At 41.4% G+C, this 24,859-nt stretch overlaps 1 protein-coding gene across 1 annotated transcript in view; it reads left to right on the plus strand.

Moving 5' to 3' along the window:
- LOC123980678 (zinc transporter 6-like) overlaps positions 1–24,859 on the plus strand; it is a 55,958-nt gene that overhangs the window by 1,973 nt on the left and 29,126 nt on the right. Inside the window, exons 2-4 of the mRNA XM_046065199.1 lie at positions 2,380–2,426; positions 6,318–6,404; positions 15,887–15,971. Coding sequence (XP_045921155.1) covers positions 2,380–2,426; positions 6,318–6,404; positions 15,887–15,971 — 219 coding nt within the window. The remainder of the gene's footprint in view (positions 1–2,379; positions 2,427–6,317; positions 6,405–15,886; positions 15,972–24,859) is intronic.

Raw genomic sequence — 24,859 nt, forward strand, 5'->3', positions numbered from 1 at the left:
ACTCCATTTATTATCCTAAATTAGATGCACCTGTTTGAGGTCGTTAGCTGCATAAAGACACCTGTCCACCCCATACAATCAGTAAGAATCCAACTACTAACATGGCCAAGACCAAAGAGCTGTCCAAAGACACTAGAGACAAAATTGTACACCTCCACAAGGCCGGAAAGGGCTACGGGGAAACTGCCAAGCAGCTTGGTGAAAAAAGGTCCACTGTTGGAGCAATCATTAGAAAATGGAAGAAGCTAAACGTGACTGTCAATCTCCCTCGGACCGGGGCTCCATGCAAGATCTCACCTCGTGGGGTCTCAATGATCCTAAGAAAGGTGAGAAATCAGCCCAGAACTACATGGGAGGAGCTGGTCAATGACCTGAAAAGAGCTGGGACCACCGTTTCCAAGGTTACTGTTGGTAATACAATAAGACGTCATGGTTTGAAATCACGCATGGCACAGAAGGTTCCCCTGCTTAAACCAGCACATGTCAAGGCCTGTCTCAAGTTTGCCAATGACCATTTGGATGATCCAGAGGAGTCATGGGAGAAAGTCATGTGGTCAGATGAGACCAAAATAGAACTTTTTGGTCATCATTCCACTAACCGTGTTTGGAGGAAGAAGAATGATGAGTACCATCCCAAGAACAGCATCCCTACTGTGAAGCATGGGGGTGTTTTTCTGCACATGGGACAGGGCGACTGCACTGTATTAAGGAGAGGATGACCGGGGCCATGTATTGCGAGATTTTGGGGAACAACCTCCTTCCCTCAGTTAGAGCATTGAAGATGGGTTGAGGCCGGGTCTTCCAACATGACAATGACCCGAAGCACACAGCCAGGATAACCAAGGTTCTGGCGTGGCCTAGCCAGTCTCCAGACCTAAACCCAATAGAGAATCTTTGGAGGGAGCTCAAACTCCGTGTTTCTCAGCGACAGCCCAGAAACCTGACTGATCTAGAGAAGATCTGTGTGGAGCAGTGGGCCAAAATCCCTCCTGCAGTGTGTGCAAACCTGGTGAAAAACTACAGGAAATGTTTGACCTCTGTAATTGCAAACAAAGGCTACTGTACCAAATATTAACATTGATTTTCTCAGGTGTTCAAATACTTATTTGCAGCTGTATCATACAAATAAATAGTTAAAAAATCATACATTGTGATTCCTGGATTTTTTTTTTTAGATTATGTCTCTCACAGTGGACATGCACCTACGATGACAATTTCAGACCCCTCCATGATTTCTAAGTGGGAGAACTGGCAAAATAGCAGGGTGTTCAAATACTTATTTTCCTCACTGTATATACATACATAATATTGTACAGTTAAAGCTTCTGAGGGTGTATTAACAGGCTGTTCCAAAGTGTTTACTGTAAAAATGTGTTTCAAGGCTTCTTGTCCTTCCACTGCTGCAGAATAACTTGAAGTTGTCAGCTAATGAATGAATAAATGTAATATAATGAAAAGCTAAAACAGCAGGTAACAAGTTAAAACCCCGGCCCAGAGCAGTCTGTAACGTGGCCATGGGGGTACTAGGGTCCATAGGTTGTTTTCTGGAGTTAAGTTTGTGTTTGGAAAACAGTAAGCGCATTTCTTAAACTGCAGTGGATTAACTGCAAAAGCCCGTAACTTGCTCAAAATCCTTAGTCTATCTCTCAAAAGTAAATATTTATGTCAGTGAAAATGTCGGTGCATCAGAATGACAAGTCCTTGTGTCATTGTTTAGAAACACGATAGTCAAAATGTTTACAATGTTGGTAATATAACAGTGTACTCTGTAAGTATTTTCAGATGTACACTATGACTAATGAGAAATTGCTTTTATGATGTGACTAGATGATGACGTGGAGGTTGAACAAGTAGTTTTGAGAATTTCAATTATGATCTGAGAAATGCACCAAAAAAAGAAAAACTGTAAATACTTGACGGATCAAGAAACATCAGCTCTTTGATGCTAAAAGGAATATAAATATCAGATACTGATATGAAACGTTGCTGTTCATTGGTTTACTGACCCCAACACACACACAAATATTAAAAAAGAATGGGAACAAGGTTTCTCCCAGGAAATTGATTAGCAAAGATGCTAACTGCTGCTGAGATCCTGTTGCATCTCAGTGTAGTTAACAGATGTCGTCTCTCTCGTTAAATTTGTGTCCTTTGATGTGTGATGTAGCTCCTCCGATGCATAAGCCTCATTTTCAATAAAAATGTACAAATTTATTTTGAACTTGGGGATGGAGCTTTTTATTTCACCAAACTACAGAAACCTTCCGTCAGTCAGGTCCTTTCCTGGAGTTCAGTGTCACGTTTTCCTCGTCCTCAGGTTGTGTTTTGTTGTTGTTGTTACATGTTGACGGTGGTTTTTTGTTTTGTTTTCTTCCACAGACGTCCACATGCACAGGAAGAAGCATGAGCACGACACTTATGTCTTGGTGAGTGTTTATCGGCGTTGGCTTTATCAGTTAGATGGTTTTCAGTAGGGCTGAACAATTTTGGAAAATAATCTAATTGCTTTTATTTATTTTTTTACAAATTGATTTTTTTTAAACCAATATTGCGATTTAATACGTGATTAATTTTAAGCTCTTTACCCTCTGTATTTTTCAAAACACACAAGCAGTAAATCAGTGTATAGTATGACCAACACAATATGAGATTTATTTTAAACTAGGGTTGGGCGATAAGGCCAAAAATGTTATCACGATAAAAAATTCATACCATTAGATATTGAAATAAATTTAACGTTATATGGTCAGAACATGACAAATACTTGCCAAACAGCGGATCACTTAACAAATCTGAAGAACATTCAAAACAATTAAGATAATTATATTGCGATAATTATCTTTATTGATTTATTGTCCAGACCTAAATTAAACATACACTGTTCGTTCTTGTGGGCCAGGCCTGTGTAATGATGAAATTAGGTGATGCATGAATTATTAAAATGAGCAATGCTGGAGAAGAAGTTAGTAATTAGTAATTCTCCGACAACACCCGAGCTTCTGTCAAGCTTAAGGCCGTTTTACAACAAGAAGTCAAGATAAAGCGTAAGGTGCTAAGTTGATGCTTCGTCTGCAGACTGCTTTACTCTGGCGTGTCATGTGACCAGAGTGCAATCGGAGCCTTTGCGATTAGAAAACCTTGTTTTATCACATTGCTATGATATCGCAAATTCAATTAATCGTTCAGCCCTAGTTTTCAGGGATGATCACCATCTTTTATCTCCTCACCTCTCCAGTAGTGCACAGGCACACAGTCACACCAAACTAGGGACGGCAGTGTTTCCCACACATAGGCTTTACTTGGGCCGGCCGCAAGCACAAATGCAGTCGAGACCAAGACGAGACCAAGACCATTAAAAAGTGGAGTACTACAACACTAATGACCCCTACAAAGAATATTCTAACGTTTAAAAGCAGTATGTGGACGTGCATGCAATTCTGGGCAGGTATGCAAAATTTAGCTCGCAGCTACTAACGTATAGCCAGACCTTACTCCACATTTATGCCATGCCATTGCTGGAGAAGGTAGGAAAGTACGTAGTTGGTAACTAGCGGTCCAGACTGCTCTGCTGATGAAGGATTGCAGCGAGATGTTGTGGTGGCGTTCACACTATAAACAAGAACTTTATTGCCCATCTCACAGCGCCGTAGCCCAACTGAACATAGCACACACATGTTTTACTGAGGCGTTAAGCCTATTTATACTTCTACGTCACTGCCGTAGGTACGCCGTAGCCTGATGCACACGCTTTTCTCCCCCGACAACTCTGCCTCTGGTTGGTCAGTACTCGTTGCCTCCATTGGTTTTGAATGTTCGGCCTCAAATTTATTTTTTGAATTGAACTTTCAACCAGGAGCAAAAATCAGCCTTTAAACTGAAAGAAATAATGATTTGACATTTATTCTGATAATTATTGATACCAAATGGTATGATTTTTCAAATCCTGATAACATTTCTGGCCATTTATGACGTGCTCCTCCCCAGAAATGTACACGTCACAGCAACGCAGACCGCAAGAACTGTGATTGGCCAGCCTCGTGGCATCGCATTTCCTCCTAATTCCAGCTCATCCTTCTTCTGCCTCGACTGGTTCAAGAGTCGGTCATACCATCTCCTCCGACGCCTTCTCTCGTTTCTGCGTTTTAGTAATTTCACTTAAAGTAACTGCTGTTTAACATCGATCAGCTCCAACGTGATCCGCTCACATTCAGTCGCCATCGTTTGTAGTTTGTGTCTACACCAATGAAGAGGTGGCAGAAGAAACTCAACACAGTGGAACATGGAAAACCCACCGCTAACCAGTGTTTTAGTGGTGTAATTGCAGATTGACGCAGTTTTAAACAAGTTTAAATGCTTACGACAGCATGTAACCCGTGCCATCGGCAACGGCGTAGACTCAACGCAGAAGTATAATTTGGTCTTTACTACCAGGCAAAGAAACAAAGGAAATTTTTACGACAGGAGGATTGTCACATATACTACTAGTTTTTTTTGTTTATTTAATGACTTTTTGAAAATACGAAAACTATGACCCATCCGTGTCCTTGTAGATTGTGGTGCAGTTTGAGCAGAGAGAAGTTGTGTGACTGAATAAAGAAGTTCTTCTCAGTTCACTTTCTCAGGTACTTCTTTAAAAAGACTGTGAAGGAACGTTATCTGTCAACAATATAAATGCTGTTGATGCAGGAGACGTTCCTTGTCTTGTTGCCGGCTGTAAGTTTAAGTGAGTGAGAAGTTCCTGTTGAGATTTTGAGTCGGCGACGAGCACGGCACAGGATTGTAGAAAAACGGGATGTTTTAAATCCAAATATTTGATTTTAATCACAACAATTATTACTGGTACCTTGCACGTAAAGTAGGTGGTAAAGCAGGAAATCTCTTAAAGTGGGTATGAGTATGCTCATTTCCAGCTCCCTATTTTTATTCTGTGATTCCACCAGAGCAGCTTTGCATGATTTACAGTTTAAAAAAACCCAAACATTATTTATCTTAATCTGGTAACAAGTTCGCTTGATGCACATGAGTGCTGGAGGCTTCACTGCCTCATAGTCTTGCCCGTGTGCTCGACGACATGACGGCTTTAACTTTGCTTGGATAATAGAGAGAGATGTGGCACTGAATCTGATAAATTTACTGTTTACTGTTGTTACTTTTCAGACCGCAGATGAGACAAAAATTTGAAAAATGATAGGCGGAGCAGTGTAGTTATGATATGATCGGCCTTGCAACCTTCAACGACTTCTAAAGAAAATTTGGAAAATGATAAAAGTAAAATTTCCGCAGTGTGTTTTGTTTTTACAGTTTTTAACTTTATATTCAACAGTTTGATCTTTTGTTGGTGTAAAGGGATGGATTATGTCTATGCTTTACTTTAAACAGTAAGGGACATTATTAAAAGCCATGAAATGCTCTTAAAAGTTCATTTGATAACTTTCCTGCTGTATGAGACACTTTTACAGCTTTAAAAACAATCCGTTTGTCTCGTGTAAAGAGACCGTGGTTTTGAAATCCCTCAAGAAAATATAATCTCCTGCAAATATGTTAAATATTAAAGCAGTGCTCGGCGATATGACACATCACAATCAATTTTATTATCTTATCATTCAATATCGATAATTATCAGGATAAATGTCAAATTAAATGTCAAATTTCTTTCAAGTTTAAAGGCTCACGTTTGCTCCTGAGTGAAAGTTGAAGAAAACGGATGGTTAATTGTTGTTTTAAACTTTTCTTTATGGTCAGAACAAACACTTGATGCCAAACAGTGGATCACTTCACAAATCTGAGGCAGAACATTTAAAACAACTTTGATAAAATCTTTTTTAAACAAATATGCATGAGAAATCTTTTTTCAGTCCCAAATTAAATATATTAACAGAGAAATAAGTGCTGTTACTTTCATGATCCAAATGAATTAAATCAAACATTCATTAAACATAATGTTATATTGTTTTGGAGAAAGATTTCAAATGATCAAAAAAATCATTATTTTATTGCCCAGCCCTACATTAAAGATCATCTTCCTACACTGAAAAATGTCTCTTTGAGTCAGAGTTTCAGGCCACTTCAGCTGAAATCAGTGTTGTACCCTGACACACCACCTGGGGGCAGTGTAGGTCACACTTTGCCGCCACCTCTTCTTCACTACCACAGACCTGATCAACCTGAGTGAACTTGAATTAATCTAAATGTTATTTCTGACAATTGTACAGAGTTAGTTTCTTTCTTCATCAGCTAGAGTTTTGTTTTTTTTTCTCCTCTCACATTAAAAGTCAAGCTAGTTTTGATGATGATTATTCATGTGTTTTAATTTACAGGGCACCATTCATCCATTCAGGAAGACGCACAGGTCCGTGTTTGGAAAATTTGTGCAAGAGCTCAGGCTGGTCTCCTCAGATAGACGGGTAAGTGTGCGTGTGAGATGAAATGCATGCTACAAACTACACGTCACACTTTCATTCCCCCCTTTATGGAGTCAGATGTGGTCCTCGTCATCCAAACCTCGTCTTTGTTACCAGTCCGTAGTTAGCGTCTGGAGAATCCTCGCTTTATAATCCCATTGTGCTGTAAGCTGGTTTGACTCTTGTGTCTCAGAGTAAAACCCAAACACCTCCAGTAATCCTGTTTTCCTAGCAGGTCATCATGTTCCTGTGAAAAGCCCATGAGCTGAAATCTGGACGACTTCTTTGTCATTACAGGCAGCTTCCACCTGTAGTTTCTGATCTATATAGTTTGTATTTTATTTTCTGCACTGATCTGAAGGGCTTTAACGTGTTGCATGTTGTCTTCTATTTTTATGTTGCTGCTTTTATTCTTGAGTTGGGACATAAGAAGCTCTACTAAGAAGTACAAAATACAATGATCCTTTAATGCAGTTTAGTATCAAACATCAGCTGTGATCTTGGATTCATGTCAGTTACAGTAAATTCCAATAATAATATTAATAAAATTGTGGTAAAACCTACATAGAAAGCAGGGCTGCAACTAACAATTACTTTCATTATAAATTAATCTACTGGTTATTTTTGCCTAGTCTATAAAAGTTGAAAAATGAGCGCTAAGTGACCTCTTGAAATTTTTTTTCAGTCTGATAAATGACAAACAAAAGCAGCAGCTCCTTACATTTAAGAAGCTGGAACCAGCAATTGTTTGACTAAAACAATCAATTATCAAAATAGCCTTCTTTCGATAGACTTAACTTTTTCAACCACGTTGATTTTAATTGAACAAAAGTTATTTATTTTGATCACCTTGCTTTTCCCTTCAGTTCCCCACACCTACACCTCTGATCTCCAACTGCAAACACACCTGCTGCCCCCGCCTCTTCCTCTCACACTCCCTCCCTGTATGTGTCTTCGTTGCTGACTTTTTCATCAGCAGTATGTTTTATAATGTCACAGAAAAGACGCAGAACTCGTCTTTTGCTTTTTCCGTATTCCTAGCAGCAAGTGCGCCGCGTGTGGACGATACTTGTTAATGACGTAGCCTAGGGCTGGACGATTAATTTAAAAGTGAACCAAACCGAAATTCAGCGCCTCTACGGGCCATTCCCATTTCGGTTATTTAATCCTGTTAATATTGTGTGTTCATGTACATTTCCCTTGAAACGTAATGTGACCCCGGCCCTGTCCAGTCCTGCTCAGCCTTCAGACTGAAGCGCTAGCCACTTTCACTTTCCAGCAGTTTTATAAACAACAGACAGACTTTTATAAACGGGCACACTGTGAACTACACTGTATATTTACTACCAGACTTAACTTACTACTCGCCTCATTTTCTGCGTACAGTCACTCGCTATGCAAACACATTGCACTGCAGTTAAAAGACCCGACTCTGTTGCTGTCACGTACATGTCCTTTGATGAACGAGGAGAGGAAGCTAGAAAAGCGTGATTTACCGTGCTCACAGTGTGCGGGTGAAAATCATTTGTTTTGCTTGATATTAAATAATTGAGGGAAATTTTAGTCGCAGCGGTCTCCGGGGGAATCCTTGCTAACACCGGATGCAGCAACGCTTCAACGCACGCAATGCGAATCAACGTATTTAAGTAATCGATTACGTTGATGAGTCGCTCCAGCCCTAGTAGCCGCTAATATACATGTGGTGGCCGTTAATATACATGTGGTGGCCGTTAATATACATGTGGTGGCCGTTAATATACATGTGGTGGCCGCTAATATACATGTGGTGGCGGGTAATATATCTTTGGTGGCCGATAACGTACCTGGGTGGACGTTAATATACCTTTGGTTGGAACGTCTCCAGGTAGAGAACACTGGTACAGAGATTTTTAATCTACTTAAATACACACAACGTCTAGTCCAGTGAAAATTAGGCCTTCACAGCATTTTATAACGTTAGTTGTAAATCCTGTACAATTTAAAGCTGCACTTCTTAGCAGTCAAACAAAGATTCCTGCTAATGACCAGACTGCACTACATTATGGTGATTTAAATGCCAGGAAAAGTACTTCTGTTACTGCCGGCTGTGTCTGCCTGATAAACATAAATTAAATATTCCTATCTCAGAGACAACACTAAACTCACTGCTATGAAAATGAGGAAGAACAACAGAGTTTGTCCTAATTTCCCTACTCAAAAAACATGTTTAGTTCAAATGTTTGGAATATTTATTTTTCTAAAATTAGAGTAGATGGGGCGGGGGAAGTAGTAGTGAACGATGAGTCACAACAAAACAAGGACAGATGTCTGAGCTAAAAGTGCAGCTGAACAAGACCGGGATGTAAAAATTAGAGTGAAAACCCTGGAGACATGATAATGAAACGTGAAAGGATCTCAGACATGATTGTTTTGCGTGTGAGTGTGAGTGTGTGTGTGTGTCAGCATTATTGTACTATAATCCACTTTGACCACACACTGGCAGGGGGTCTTACTTCTCCATTGAGCTTTGGATTGGATTACACCGTGCCGTACACGGCTTAGGGCCCAAACATAGTTCAGACTGGCGAAAGTTCAGACGTGCTTCCTCAGCCTTGTTGCCTTCGTCTCCTGTTTCCCTTTTGTTTTGTGAAATAGAACAAAGTCTCGTCATCATCACGAACAGTTTGACTGATACAGGAGTTTTTACAGGCTGATACTGCAGCGTATTGTTACACCAGAGTCGCTGATGAATGATATTTTTGTGCTGAAAGCTGTTTTCTTTAAATCCGGATGGCTTTCACACCTGCCTCGTTTGGTCCGGACTTTCAGACTTTTCATTCGTTTGATCTGACCCAAAGTTACAGGTGTGAAACCTCCCCTGGACCACGGTCCACGCCAAAAAGATGAAATTTGGTCTGATGAAAAGAAGTAGTCTCGGTCTGGAGCAAACTGAACGATGGTTCAGTTCATTTCTAGTGTGAAAGCATTTTTTTTGGATGGTTCGAACCATTTACAGGAAGTTCCAGTGGTTTCCTGTGTAAACCGTAAACAAACAAATGCTCAGAGAAATGCAATCATGTCGTCATCGTCTCTGACATGACGCAAGTATGTCATGGTTAGAGTTCTTTAGTGTGGTCACATAATTGCAGTGTGAAACCAAACCAAAACTTTCCGAATATATCAAAACGTGAACTTTGGTAGGGACCTTGGACTTTCAGGTGTGAGAGGGCCCTTAGATTGAACATCCTCTGAAACAGTGTTTAAAACCATTAGGAGACACCAAAGGTTTCAGTATGCCTGAAACAAAGGTCACGCCCACTTTATGCTCTGATTGTTCAGGTGTGTGTGTGAAGGTTTGTCTGTTTTCCTTCGCACAGAACTGCTTCTGTCATTTTTCATGTCAACAACGTGAAGATAAAACCGAGGGCAACTGGGCTCGAGTGAAGATACTCGAAGTAGTTACGCCTCTCACCCAAGAGGCTTCTTCAGTTCTGGCTGGGAGTCCCAGCTATTTAATCCTCTGTGGGGTCGTAATCAAAATCATCGATATCGCTTGGACACCATTCCTCACTTAAAATGCTGTCCTTTCAACCCTTTGCAGGAAACTTGAGTGGCTCCGATGTGCATTCAGTCAATCTTGATTTTAACCGTCCTTGTGTAACCTGGATGGCACGAGAATCTTCAGAGACATATTTATACGAGACATCAGTTTTGCACTGTGCCTTCGTGTGTTTGGCATTTGGAACAGCCTTTAAACATGATGCGGCGACTCCCATTGTATAACCAAGTTCGTTTTAAGCACACTGAAACCTTAAAACAGCTTCTGAAAGCAGACTAATGAAAGGATGTTACGATCACCATGTTGAAATGCAAAGTGAGCCCCTTGCCTACTAATAAATAGAGGAAACTTTGGCATATATGAGACCATAACATAACCATTAACTAAAGAGCTGCAATGGTTAATTGATTTACCGGTCACAGCTTAACAACAACTTAATATAAATATTTTCTGGTTTATTTCCTCCTCCTGTGACAGTTTACTGAAAACAAGGACGTCATTTCGGGCTTCGGGAAAAACTGATCGATATTTTCTGACATTTTATCGACCAACAACTAATCGATAAATCTGCAAATTAATTAACAATGAAAATAATCGTTAGTTGCAGTTCTAATTAATTTGGGGGGGGGGGGGATTACACATCTGGGGTTTACACATCACCAGGGTCATAATGAACTCTTGCAGAATTACCCAAATTATAACTCTTCAAGATTAAATACACAACTAACAAATTCATGAAACCTGACAGAAAACCATATTTTCGGAGCAGCACTGAGAATTGTGATGAACTTTCTTCGCCGTGTCCGTTGTTTAGTACATGTTTACAGTGCCGGACACTGGTGCTTGAGCTCGTCAGCCGCTGTGGCAGTAACAAAATGTCCTGATAAAACTGGAGACATCAGGCCATCAGCAGAGGGAAGACATGCCTGGAAGACAGGAGAGTGAGAGGACCAGGCGTCATCTCGTTTCTGCTGCAGCAACTGAGTTGGAAAACTCCTCTGTCCGCGTTAACAGGCCGCCGCCGATTCATTATGTAAGTAGGTTTATTTTGAGAGGAGAACACGGCCACCCTGGAGACACAGAGCCTCCGATTTGAGTAGACAAAGAGCGTACGAGGATGTTTTTAGTGTTTTCATTGCCACCAGGATCTCGCCCTTCAGGTTTCAGTGTGATCAGAACAATCCCACGAATCCCCCTGCACACACTCCCAGCTCGTTATAACGACACGGACTTCTCCTTCTTGCTTCCCCTCTCGTCGTCAGAGGCGAATATGAGTCACGCCTCCGCTCAACATGATGACACACATTTTCCCGGCACAGCCCGATGATGCACCAGCATGGCACGGCGCTCAACAATGATGTAATCGGGCCTGGCGCCAGCAGGGGCTCCTTATTTAATACAGTACCTGGTGACTGAGCCGCTGTACGGGCGCTGCAGCTCTGTCACTCCAATGTCACATGTAACCTCAATATGTTGGCAAGCCGTTACGCCGCCGGACAGCCGTGCGACGTCGATGACGGACAGACGGGGGCAGCAGAGCGTCAGGATTTAACAACCGTGCACTCCCCTCTAGGTGCTGTGTGCATGTGTACGTGAGGAGGGGTTGGGGGATTGGAAATGTTTTGGGCCAAGTGCTCTCTCTCTGTTTGCACACAGACGCATGCACACACACACACACACACACACACACACACACACACACACACACACACACACACTGTGGGTCTCCCATGCCTGTCGCTGGCTAGTGCTGTCACCAGACGCCCCAGTGCTGTCATAACACAGCACACCACAGTAATTGTAGATTTCACAGCACTCGGCGCTCCCCACCACGGCATATGACTCCAACACGAAGTGACAGGCCAGGGCACACACACACACACATACACACAGCGTTTCCTTGTTCCATTTCTTGTCTCTCTTTCCTCTGACACACACAAACACACTCCCTCTCTTTGCTCAGAGGTTTTAGTTATTAATTTTTTTCTTCATTGAAAATTCTGCTGAATCTACATCCACAATCCAGATTGGAGCGAGAGCAGCGTTGAACGGATCTCAGATGCAGATCGTACTGAGCTAAATTGAACTGGTCTGCGTTACACAACAAGACCTGTCCTGTTAAGATTTCTTTCTGGTCGCCGTGTGAGTGGCGACTGCTGTCTCTCAGAAGCCGAAGAAGGAAGCAATGTGACCTCGATGTAACGTCCCTCAAAACCTCGTAGGAAGGCGTTTGTGGTTGACTTCGACGCTGGAGACCGCAGTTCACATCCTGTCTCATTCAATGTTGGTCTCTTTTAACCACAATGTTCTCCCTAATCGAAGCTAATATAGCCTTTGCAGCCGCTGCATTCAACAGACTTCCACCTATAAATAGTCAACCGCCTTCCTTAGGTAGTAGCCTTGGTAGCTTTAATCAGAAAATAGCAAAGCCAAAGAAAGTCACACATTTTTAACACACTGTACTTTATAGTGCACTTTTGAGCTCGTAGTTGTGACGGGACTTACCAGAAACAACAGAAAGGCCAGCATACATCTGTGGGTTTTATGTTGACTTTAGGTCACTTAGCATGCTCACATGGTCCGTGCATTAAATTAGGGATGTAATTAAGTTGCGTGCAACCTTTTTACTGACGTAACAGTTAGATGGTTCATGCTGGAAGACAAATTATTTCTTATTTAAGTAAAAGGACTTGTTGAATATAACAGGTTTATACATATTTGCATAATCCATGTATGTTCTGAAATTTAAAACATCTCCCGTCCTTTCTTAAAAGGTGATTAATCTCGTTCGGACTGGATAATTAAAAATGTAGGAACTATTCTTACAATAGAGCAATGTAAGGATTTTAAGATTTTACCTCTTCTTTGCCCTCTTAAAATAAATGAATAGACAATATAAACATCACAGTTTGTTATCATAGTCAATATATGATGTATCTGCATGTACACTCATAGATTAATCCAGAACATGATTAGTAATTAATTATGAAGTTCTTAATAGCTCATTTTCAGAGCTGCTCTTTCTCAGCACTATAAGCCTGTTTTCTGCTCTCAGGTCCTCTGAAAGTGACCTTCCCCATAGCTGGCATTGCTGCGGTGACCTGTTTTCAGACTGCAGTAACCACTTTCAGTCGGAGAATTCACCAAATCCCCGGCGTAGCGGGTCGACCAGAGGGCAGAAAACTCACACTCTGCCCTGCCAGCGGCCAAAACCCAGCAGCCTCCCAGTCAGTTTGTAGATTTGGATTTAGATTAGATGGCGGCTGGTCACCTGCCAGCGTGTCTGCTACAGGACGCTGACTGACAGTTGGGGAAACCCTGTTCTGTCCTACTCAGCCTGTGAAAACAGTTGTATAATACCGGCTCTGCAGGAGCTTTGTGTCGTCACGGTTGTCTACATTTGGGCTTGTGGACAAATTTAACTGAAACCCTGTATTGCAAAACTCTGATGAAGCTATAAAGGTCTAAAATGACTGAATTTAAATTGTTAATAAAGTAGAAAAGCTGCTGCTATGGGTCTGGTTTATTTTTTTTCCCAGTGAGTCTTCCTGCCCCTCTCTGCTTTGCATTTCATATCTGTATATTTAACACGTTCATCTAGTAGTAAATTGTCTTTATTTTAATTTTGGCTTTTAAATCTGTCTTTAGATCCTTTCCAAATTCAATTTAAAAAGGTCTTGGAACGTTTTCAGTTCAGGTCAGTTGAAGAACAGAATAAACATGTGTTTTATTTAATGAAATGTAAAATAAATTAACTAAACAATTATTTACTGCAAAAGAAAATACAATGGTACATGCCATCAGAGCAGAGGCTTCATGAAGCTCTTCCGAGAACACTTCCTCTTCTAACACCCCTAACCTCTTACCAACATCTTCTATCTCCTCAAAATCTCCTCTCTTGCATTGATTGCACTATTTGTTAACTCTTACTTCTTTCCCTAGGTATTTACCTCATTGATGCTGTATGCATTAGTAGCTTACTAGTATGTATTGTCACAGATCTCCTACTTTATTGATCCTCTGTTGAGGCTTGTATGTTGATCCTTAAATGTTAAGTCACTTTGGATAAAAGCGTCTGCGAAATTAGTAAACAAGAGCTTTAACACTTTAACAGAGAAGTTGCAAAATCTTTAAAAAGGTGATTGAATTTATGAATCACCCGCAGCTAAACAATCAGCTGTTTACTTTAAATCATGGACCCATGTTTGCATGATTTTAGTTAACTCCATGTGTGGGCTCCAGGCTGCTAGCAAACATACCTGAAGTAGACAACGAGAGATGAACAAAGAGCCAGGCATTCAAAAACGGTGCGTTTCTCGGCCTGTATATGAGGCACTTTGGATAAATGTTTGGACAGATAGCTCGTGTTTCCGTGAAAAGGGTCTCTTGTGTGTGAGAGAGCACACAGAGAGAACTGTCTTCTGGATTGGGAATAGTGCCAATGCATCATGGACTAGTGTCTTAACCTTATTACAGATTAGACATCATGATTGGTGAGATCAAAAGTGCAAAATAAACTTTATGTAGTGATAATAAAGAAAGCAGAGCGTTGGAGCTTAAAGGTCTTTAACAATTTAACTCCGTGGCACATTTAATACCGGGTTTCGGTACCCATCCCTACTTGTTAATGCAGTGTGCGAGAGCCTCGGGCCTTGGACCCTCTCATGGGGGGGTCTGAGGATGTTGTGCTTCAATAAACTATTTAATCATAAACCTGTCGGATAGGTATAAGTGGCAACAAAAGTCAACAATTTTATTTAATGTTTTTCCAAAAGCCCTAAATCAAAGAATAGAAAATAGAATAAGTATTTTCCCTAATATTTTATGGTTTACTTTTAACGGACACATGTAATGTTTTATACTTTATGTGAATATATTTCAATTAATCTTATTTCCATCCTGTATAGACGCCTTATTTTGAAAACCGGACGTTGTCCCATGTGTATCGTCCTCGTGCTCATACTCTTCATAAAGTCCGACCCAGTGTGATAAATAATGTTGTATGTGGTTCTCGTACGGCGCAACATGAAGACTTCACAGCCTCTCTTTAGTAGGACTCTCATACTAAAGAGACAAACTTTTTTATAAACCTGTCCTGCCCGGCAGCCTGGTGTAGAGTACGAGGAGCTGGATACCATATTGTGCCAGACAGGTTTTATTTAGCAAGAGTATTATACTCTGTTTGTCTGTTATTTATTTGTCACAGGGCCAGACGGGGGACAGACATGGGGATGGGCAACAGAAACACCACATAAACAGAGGGCAACACCTGCAAGAGAACGGGGAGGGGGGCTGGGGACAACAGGAAATAGCAGAAGAAAACACCAATCGCAGAAAGCAATAAAACCTTCAAGAGAACGGGGAGGAGAAAAACAAACAAAAACAAAGAGACAACCAGCAGCAATAAACAGCTGACATAGAAAGACAATTTAGAGAGAAATCAAAACGAGAAACAGTCAAGCAACATAAATAAACAACACAGCACCGCCGTGAGAGTTGAAATAATAACCTTCTCACAAACGAGTGACAGAAACAGACCGATAACGTTACCGTAGTTACCTCAAAACAAAAGTGGTTGTCTGGAGTCGGACGCCAAAGTGTGTGAGCGTGCGAGCTCACAGCAGCGCCCACAAAACACAACGTTAGAGGTCTGAAATGTTATTATGAGATGTGTAAAAATATTTCAGTCTAATTTGAAACTAATACGTTAATGACCTCAAACAGGGACATTTCTGTACTGACGTATTTTATTATTTAGTCAGTATGATGTGATTTTGTTTTCTGTTTTCAAAGCAAAATGTTATGTTGAATGATGTCCCTCCCGTCAGCCCATGTGCATAATGAATGACCACTGTTGGCCCTCGACCCACAGCTTGGGCCACTCTGCTCCCTTTTTGTTGTTGTTCTTTAACAGTTCTTTTGTTTGTTTGTTTGTTGTCGTTTGCAGTCGTGGAGGATCCTGCTGTTCGGGGCTCTCAACCTGCTGTGTACCGGCTGTCTGCTGATGTGGTGCAGCTCCACCAACAGCATGGGTGAGCACGCACACACAGGAGACGCACACACACAGTGACAGAGGGAGCTGCAGATAGACACATGATAGACACGCAGAGAGATGTATGCCGACTGACAGAAACACACACATGCAGGGGAAAAAAAACACTTTGAGACATTAACAGGCGGAGATACCTGTCTACACACAATAAACGCAGATTGACAGTTACACACACGCACACACTGTATAGTTCAAGCGTGTGTGTGCTGCAGCTTTACACTGTGAACAAGTCTTTAGGAAGTGTGTTAGCAGCGTCGTCTCACCAGAGGGGTTCAGATTGATCCTGCTGCTGCTGGTGTTTGCGTGTGTTTGTTGGTGGGGGTCACCTCAGTCAAAATATGGCACTTTAAAGGGCATGTTGAAGAAACAGAGTCCTTCACAGCGTCTGCTTTCCCCCTCTGGCGCTACAATGCAGAGAACACATCGGTCATATTGACAAGCACGTTTTTGTTTAGTTTTTTCCTTCCCAAAGTCCCCAGCTGCAGCGGAGCAGGAGTCGTTTGTTCCTAACAGTAACAATAATCTTGTACTCACCAAGTTTATAAGGGAGATCTGTGAAGACGTGGTCTGATGCACGAGCAGTCACAAGATCAGACAAATGGGAAACAAACTTCTTTTGGAAGGTTAACCGTCAATAAACCTAATCCTGCTTCGACTTTAACCTGTCGCACTTACAGTAGTTTTCCTGTGCAGTACCCACCTGGGTGATTCAACGCAGCCGTTTCTGCCAGAACGCTCCACCAAACATCACCTCACTTTCTACAATCACCCTCTTCTGGCCTCCTGGTGCCACAGCATTACAGCTTTTATGGGATCAGCATTTCTTTATACAGCCTATGGATTATACTCCTTGATCTCTGGGGAGGACAGGGCCATTAGAAGATCAGACACTTGACCGGACCGCCAACTATTTCTTTTATTTTCTGCTTCAGCCTCCTCTTTGTTCTCTTGTTTGTTGGTTTGGTGCTAACGTACAATTTTTGTAATTAGCTCCTAACACTAGAAGCGTTATTTCACGGGGGTGCTGGGCTAATTAGGCCGGCTCGCTGCACTGTATGAAAGGTACGGAGCTGGAAAGGGGGGTTCGATTTTATCCGCCTCTGAGCCGGGGAAGTTTGTGACGGAGACAAGACAGAGCGACAGTATCTATGTTTGAAAAGCCACAGCCGGTCTTTTTACCCGACGCTGGTTGGGGTAAAGCTGGACTGCCATGTGAAATGAACTCACATGGTTGCGAGATAACGCTGCAAACTTTTGTTCTGTATTAATCAAATCCAACATATGCGGATATACTTTGCGCGTTGATCTCTGTATGAAAGTGGCTACACTTACACTCTCACTCCCTGTACCTGTCCTGTACCCTACTCCGTCACCTACCTGTACCTCCTCAAAAATGTAACTACACGTCGAGACGACGCGGACTGTAAGAACTGTGATCGGTCGCCTGGGTAGCCTTGCCTCTGAGCCGACAGGAAGTGCCCCGTGCTTTGAAGTAAATTTTACTAGCGGCCAAATCAGCTGCAATAACACGGTGGATCAATATATATGACCGTCACAACCTGAGCGAAATGACTCGTTTCACTATCAGAATGTGATCCATTCGGTTGATAACTCTGACGCGGGAGTATAAATAAAACTTTAATCCAACATTGCTGATCCTGCTAGCCACATTAGCCACGCAATATGCTAACACCAAGCTAATAACCAAGCAGTAAAACAACAGAAAACACAGCAACACTTACAGCTTCCAAGTTTTAAGGTCACGTACAGCCCATGGCGATCCGACCTTGAACCCTTACAAAGCTCGTTAACAGCTGTGGAATTTTTGAATCACCAATTTATTAATTTAATACGCCCTGAAGTGTAAAGTATGAACGTTGCGGTACTTGCCATCCTCCGCAGGATCTCAATTTTGCGGTTATCGCGACACCACACGACGGAAGAAAAACCAGGAAAAGAGAGTTTTGGGCTTTAAAAATGTCGTATATTTGCATGAATATTTGGTTGTCAGTAGCTTCCATAGATATCAGTGTTGATCTGAACTGTGTGTTTGTGTGATCCAGTGGGCTGTGTGAGCAGAGCAGCAGCACTTAAAACCATTTCTCTGCCTCAGCTGAGCTGTCCACTGGCTTCACTACTGACGATGTGACGAGCTTATATTTAGGACGCTGAAAGACAAACACACTCAGACTCGCAGCTACAAACACAGGCAATGGGAGAAATGTGCAGACTTTAAGGTTAAAGATGAAGTAAGCTCTGTGGGGAAAGCGCAAATGAATGAAATCAATTAGGGGTGTGACGAGCGGGACAATGGGTTCAGCAGACGAGATGATATTTAAACACTATTTCTAAGAAATCAAAGCTGAGTTATATGCAAATTTTTAGTATTAAACAGTTAATTTTCCTGCTTTCTGGTGATTTTTCTGCACCAATTTATGGTAAAAATGTTTTCAGTTATCTAAAACAAAATGCAAAATTCACGTGACAGGTTACAATTAAACCTTAAACCTCTAACAGAATATAATGTATTAAGGCTGTCAGTCATTCTGTGCTGCTCCTGTAACATCATCCCTGCTGAGTCATGATTTAGTCTTCCCTCTTCTTTGTCTTCCTGTTTGGGGAAGTAACCTCTTTAAATGTGCATGTGGCTCCTTTTCACCTCAACAATAAATGAATTAATTTTAATTCAGTTACAAACTCCTGGACTTCAATAGCTCCTGTGTTTCAGCAGCTTTTCTGCTCAAAACTTTCTGCACATTCAGAATCTCTACCACATATCTGTGTTTCATCCTTTAATGAGAATTCATAGTGTTTTTTTAGAAGTCTACCTGCTAAATGCTGCGCATTACGTTATTGCTCCGCTTGTAGTATCCCCATTCAGACCAAAACCAACTGAAACACAAATCCACATACAGCATGTCCGATAAAGTGCAGCTCACAGTCTCAAACAGAGCAAGGTTGCGCGTCAGTTTCACATTTTCAAATTGCAAAACTGTACCAGTTATGTTTCCACTCTGTCACAACTGTCTGGACCCAAAACACGCCCGGTGTCCATTTAGTAGGCCTGATCAGTTATAGGGAGTCTTTTAGAGCCAGTAGTTGATTGTTGAGTCAGGTGTGATTTATGGCGTGTTAAGGTCAAGCTTTGGGTTTATCATCAGTTAATTTGATTGTAAACAGGCACGTGTTTCACTGCCTCGTTCACCTGTCTCTCAGCTGAACGAGGCGGCGGTAGTGCCACATACAGATGTGCAGTGAGACTGAGTGTTTATGGTCAGCGAGGCTCGTGTCTGCCACCAACATTAAATCCTCTCAGGGATTCCAACACTCAGGAAAATGCTGCCATGAAAAGAACAACATGCAACCGTATCCCTGCTTGTGCTGCAAATACTGCAGCACAAGCCACACACACAAACACACACAGAACGGTGGCGTCGGGTGTCGTGCAGACAGGAAGCGGAGGACGGAGGGATCGAACAAACAGGGGGGAAGGCGACACCGCCGTCGATACCCGGCCCCTATGAGAACAACAGGAGCAGACAGCGGCCCGGTCTCAATACTGTCAGACTCCTCCTCGTGTCTACAGTCTCTTTACTCTCAGGACCAGATGTAATGCGTAAAACTTAATTTGTTTTCCAGAATATCTATTATGACTATGATGATAAAGATGTGTTTAATAATATCAATGTGAGGATTCAGGTATTTCATTTGTTGGGCTAATCAAAGAGGAACAATCCTCTTTATTTAATCCATTAATTATTTCTCAAGAATAAATTTACTACATCACTAAGTAAATTACTGTAGTGATATAAAATCACAAATGCTACGATAAAGGATATCTGGTATCCCTGTGTAGACAATGTATTTGGTATACAAACGGTTAACAGTCAAATTAGAGGGAATAACACGTTACAATTTACAGAAAGTGTGATTGTAGTCTGTCAGCTGTGACGGAGTGTTAGGGCCGCTGTTAGAAAAAAACAATAGTAGGAGTAGTTGGAGAATTAAGTGATAAAGAGAATAAAAGTGTAATATTTGGAGAATAAAATAGAGGATGTTGCTTGGAGTTAAATGTGCATGTGTTTGCACTGCAGTGTGGCGTCTCTGCATCCCCCTCGCTCTGTTCGTCGCTCTGCTCCAGGTTGCTTCCCTCTGAAGCGGCTGGGAGCTGCGCTCTATCTGATGTGCTGAAGTTAACGTTTGTGTGGTTTCGTGGTGAGATTTCTGCCGGATGAGAAGTATTAGTCACTTAATTTCGGTTTTCCATCGCACTCGTCTCATCCGGCACAGTCCCAAACAGGTTTCTTCGCATTAAGGCCACTGTATTAGCTGAAGTTCTGCAATATTTATATAGTTACAGTATTTTGAACTCTGCGACTGATGAAATTCGTGGAAAAATCTTGTATTAAGTTACTGCTAATGCAAACCGAACATTTTCTACTGTTGCAGCTTCACGCTAAAAGCATTTAACTGGCAAGACATGAGCTGACTTTTATTATGAAGTAGGTACCAGAAATGCAAAAGTGTTGGTCAGTGAGAAATAATGGAAAACTGCCCGACTCCTTTATTTGCCGTTTCATGCACAATAATGGTGCGATCATTTTCGTGCCCATGTTTTTTTTGTCTGTTCACACAGATAAAAATAACATTAATTTTCTTAAAGTGAAAATATCAAACAATAACATGCTAATTAGGCCTCGATAAATGTTTTATTTGAAAGTCCTGCCCCCCGCAGTTTCTGCTTAGAAACATTATGGTCCTTGGACAGAAGTAGTTGAGGACCCCTGACGTAGGCTAATGCACAGCAGAGTGTAGGGCCGGTAGATATTATCATTTAACAACAACTTTTTCTCAAACTATCCCAACTTTATTTTGGACATGTCAGACAACATGGATGTGTTGGGTAGATTTTGAATGTGCAGAAAGTTTTAAATGTGAGCAGAAAACACGGGCGTTATTAAAGTCCAGGGATAAATGTAAGATAAATTAATTTATCGTTGAAGTGAAAAGGTGTCACATGCACATTTAAAGGGGTTACTCCCCCAAACAAAAGACACAACAGAGGAGTGAAGACTAAATCATGGCTGCATGTGTGCTGACTCAGCAGGGATGATATTACATGAGAGAAGGTGATCTACAGGAGAAACAGATCTGAAAGCAACACAGAATGCCCGAGAGTCCTAATACATAATATTCTATTATATTTTTATATTTCTAATTGTCCCCTTTTACATTTATAATGACATTTCCTCAATAAATTGCATACATTCTGATTGAAAAGGCAGAAATCGAACGCCCGTGGCTCTGTGAGTAGCTAAATAATGGTGGAGGAAGGCGTCTCAATAAACTGAATGGAACTGGAAGCAACTGACATAAAATGCTAAACTACAGTCAGTGTTCAGTCATCGCATTACATGTGTCGCATTAGTATGGCTGTGTGTTTGTGCACTCTTGTGTTAATGAGGTCTCTTTATCTCATTAACGGTTTGCCAACAACCTGATGATGAGCTTTCAGCCTTCCACCTCGTTGGACTGAGGCCACACACACATTTATATATGTTGTACATGCATGTTTACCTTTCTATACCTCACAGCAGTTTTGTGCATTTATAAGTTAACAAATATACATACTATATACAACCATTTTAAATTTAACTTTTATTTATTTAACCAGGGTAGAAGACCCATTTTCAAAGGCGCCCTGGCCGAGAACGACAGCAGGACAGCGATTTGACATTACAGTCAATGAGAACAATATAATTAAAACATCTACCGTTTTACATATGCACATATGTGAATACTAGAAAAACCAGTACATTAAGACGACTTCTTTGTAGTTGAGATACACTATTGGATTTACAGCTTATTTAAAACATTTTCTTTAAAAACCTCCGTGATCAGGGATTTGAACTTCGCTCCGATGTCACGAAACCAGTAAAATTCCATAATTATCGATACCAATTTAATACCACGGTCAAAAACAACTTTGAAAGCTGTGAGAGGATGTCCAGGACAGATGAGATGTGGTTTCATCTCAATATATTCGTAAATGAGCAAACTGTTGAGATTACAACTTTGCACTGTGCAGTAAGTATTTGATACACTGCTGATTTTGCAGGTTTTCCTATTTACAAAGCATGTAGAGGTCTGTAATTTTTATCATAGGTACACTTCAGCTTTGAGAGACGGAATCTAAAACAAAAATCCAGAAAATCACATTGTATGATTTTTAAATAAGTAATTTGCATTTTACTGTATATTAGCAGTTGTCTTAAGATTTTTATATTGACAAACAAATCAGTTACTGACGATTTGAAATGGATTGTAATGCACTTTTCAGATAACTCCTCCTGCAGAAACAGGCGCGTTGGGCAGACATTCAGTTCTTACCCAGGTTTTCATACTCTTTCTATTCGACGAGTCGAACTGGTGCTGTCGATGCAGCTGCACTTGTCGCCATCTTCCACGTGTTGGATCTCCGGTACCTTTCAGAACTTTGGTATCGACTCGTGACTCATGACATTTCTATTCCCACGCTGACGGTGTGATGACTACTGACCGCAAAGCTAAGGAGACTACTTACTGTATGTAATTTGGTAGTTTGCCTTATGGATGAAAATACACAAACTGAGTTGTCTCGCGGAGCTACTGATGGCTGCAGCGATGTGTCTAACTAATAAACCTCCTGTATTAAATTATGTTCCTGTTTAAGCCAAAACTCTGATTAATTGCAGCTTGTTTCTTGCAGGCACTTTACTCAGTTTACCTTAAAAGAACTTCTTCATGCAGTATTTCATGTTTCATGCTTCAATAAGTTTTTTTTCTTCCACTGCACGTCGGCCAGTTGAAACTGTTTGTGCGTTTGGAAAATATGTACTTCCAACGCCTCCAGTGCATTTCCGCCTTTAGTTTAAATGGAGCATAACACACATCCATACGTCCCTTGATTGACCCCCCCCCCCCCTTTGCAAGTCTAATCTCATGTTCTGGAGCAACTTCCACACTGACAAAGCCTCAGATGTACATTCTGTACATGTCCGCACCCTGCTGCAGGAACACACGCATGAAAACACACACATACACACACGCTGCTCTGGCACTATTAACTCATGACTAACGGATTAACTGACGTGTAAAGACACATTATATCACACACACACACACACACACACTGCAATCTGGTCCTGCGTTTGTTCTCTGGGCGGTAAAGAATCCATGCATGCCTTACTCCTGCACTGAGGCGGTTAACCCTTCATAACCTTAAAGATAATCAGACTGCGGCTTATCCAGACACACTGTTCTTGATGTCCTTTCCTGTGTGTGTGTGTGTGTGTGTGTGTGTGTGTGCACATTACTTCCAGCCCACTGACCACGGAGGGAACACGGTGCGTACAGTATTGACACATGTTTTCTAAGATTCACAAGATTTGTGGAGGGAACTAAGATGTTTTTATAAAAATGTTGTGTCTTAAAAGTAGGGTGCATGTGAGCGACTCACTTTAACCTTTCTCTGCTTTCAAACGGATGGAGGGCATGCATCGACCAATCAGAAACAGCTCTTCAGTATAAGTTTTTAATAACCAGTTGAATCACAGTGCGTTTATCCCTTAGAACCTTTGCTCTGCACCAGGGCCAACATTTGCTTCCTCCCTTTGGAGTCATGTTTCTCCTTTTGCTGAGATGCTCCGCTTTCTTCAGCAGCTCGTCTGTGACTGACTGTCTGCTGTGTGGCGCTGGGCAGCTCGTGTGCAGGCGGTTCACCAGAAACAAACGCTCCTGCTAAGAGCACTGAGACATAACCAAACAGAAAATATAATGGCTGTATTTGAAACCGCCTACTATACAAGCAGGACGCACTGATTTGGCCTAAATGTAGTGTGCAAAAATACCCGGATGTCGTACTGATTCTCCGGTCTTCCTCGCATACTGAGTCCCACATTGCAAAGTGCTAAAACTGTCAATTCGATTCAGCTTCAACAATATTGCCAAAGCTACAAATAAATTCCAAAAGAACAATTAATTTCGTACATTTCATTAAATAAGTAAATAAAACTGTAAAAGTGTGTGTTAAAAAAATCTAATAATAATAATAAATATATAAAATTTCAAAATAAAGTAAAAAGAAATATAATGTTTTTTGTTTTTTTTCATAAAAAAATCTTTTTATAAATTTAATCTTTATTTTCTCAGCCGGCCTCGACAAGTAGTCATTGTTGCAACATCGCTGCATCAGTGCTGCACAAAGAGGAGTATCCCTGCTCTGTCCCTGATAACAAAACATAACTAAGTAAGATTTAAGTTATGTTTTTAACTTGCATATCAAACATTAGCTTAGCAGGCTTAATCAGCATTACATTTGTTACAGAGCGGCTGCAGCCTGGTTCTCCTTACATGAGCTTTTCCCTTTTCCCCCTCTCCTTTTATTGAGTTCTATAACTTTTTTGTGCATGTAACAGGTTTGCTAAGTAAAAAAGTCCAAAGGGAGTACCCATCTCCCACAGAAAACTCTGCTCTGAACTGCCTGAAAACAGCTTGTTTGTAGTCCAGCTGCGCCTCATGTAACGCTCGCCTAGCGGCTACTCCGACACGCCCTCAAAAACAGTGAGCTGCAGCACACAGCTCTCCTCTCCCTTCCGAACACCAGCTACCCTCCAGGCAGTCAAACATAAAGTTGTTCCTGTGATGTAGAGACAGAGCTCAGTTAAAACTTTATGGATGAAAGATCCTTTTGTTACAGATTAATAACTCACCGCTCTGAAACTCTCGCTCCAGTCCATGTTGCCAAGCTGGTCGGCAACATGTACGGCTGAACCCGAGCTGTTTACCGGCTTCTCGCTGACCCGCCCTTCTCTGCTTCTGATTGGCTAG

Source organism: Micropterus dolomieu, linkage group LG12, assembly GCF_021292245.1.
Source record: "Micropterus dolomieu isolate WLL.071019.BEF.003 ecotype Adirondacks linkage group LG12, ASM2129224v1, whole genome shotgun sequence".
Classification (NCBI taxonomy): domain Eukaryota; kingdom Metazoa; phylum Chordata; class Actinopteri; order Centrarchiformes; family Centrarchidae; genus Micropterus; species Micropterus dolomieu.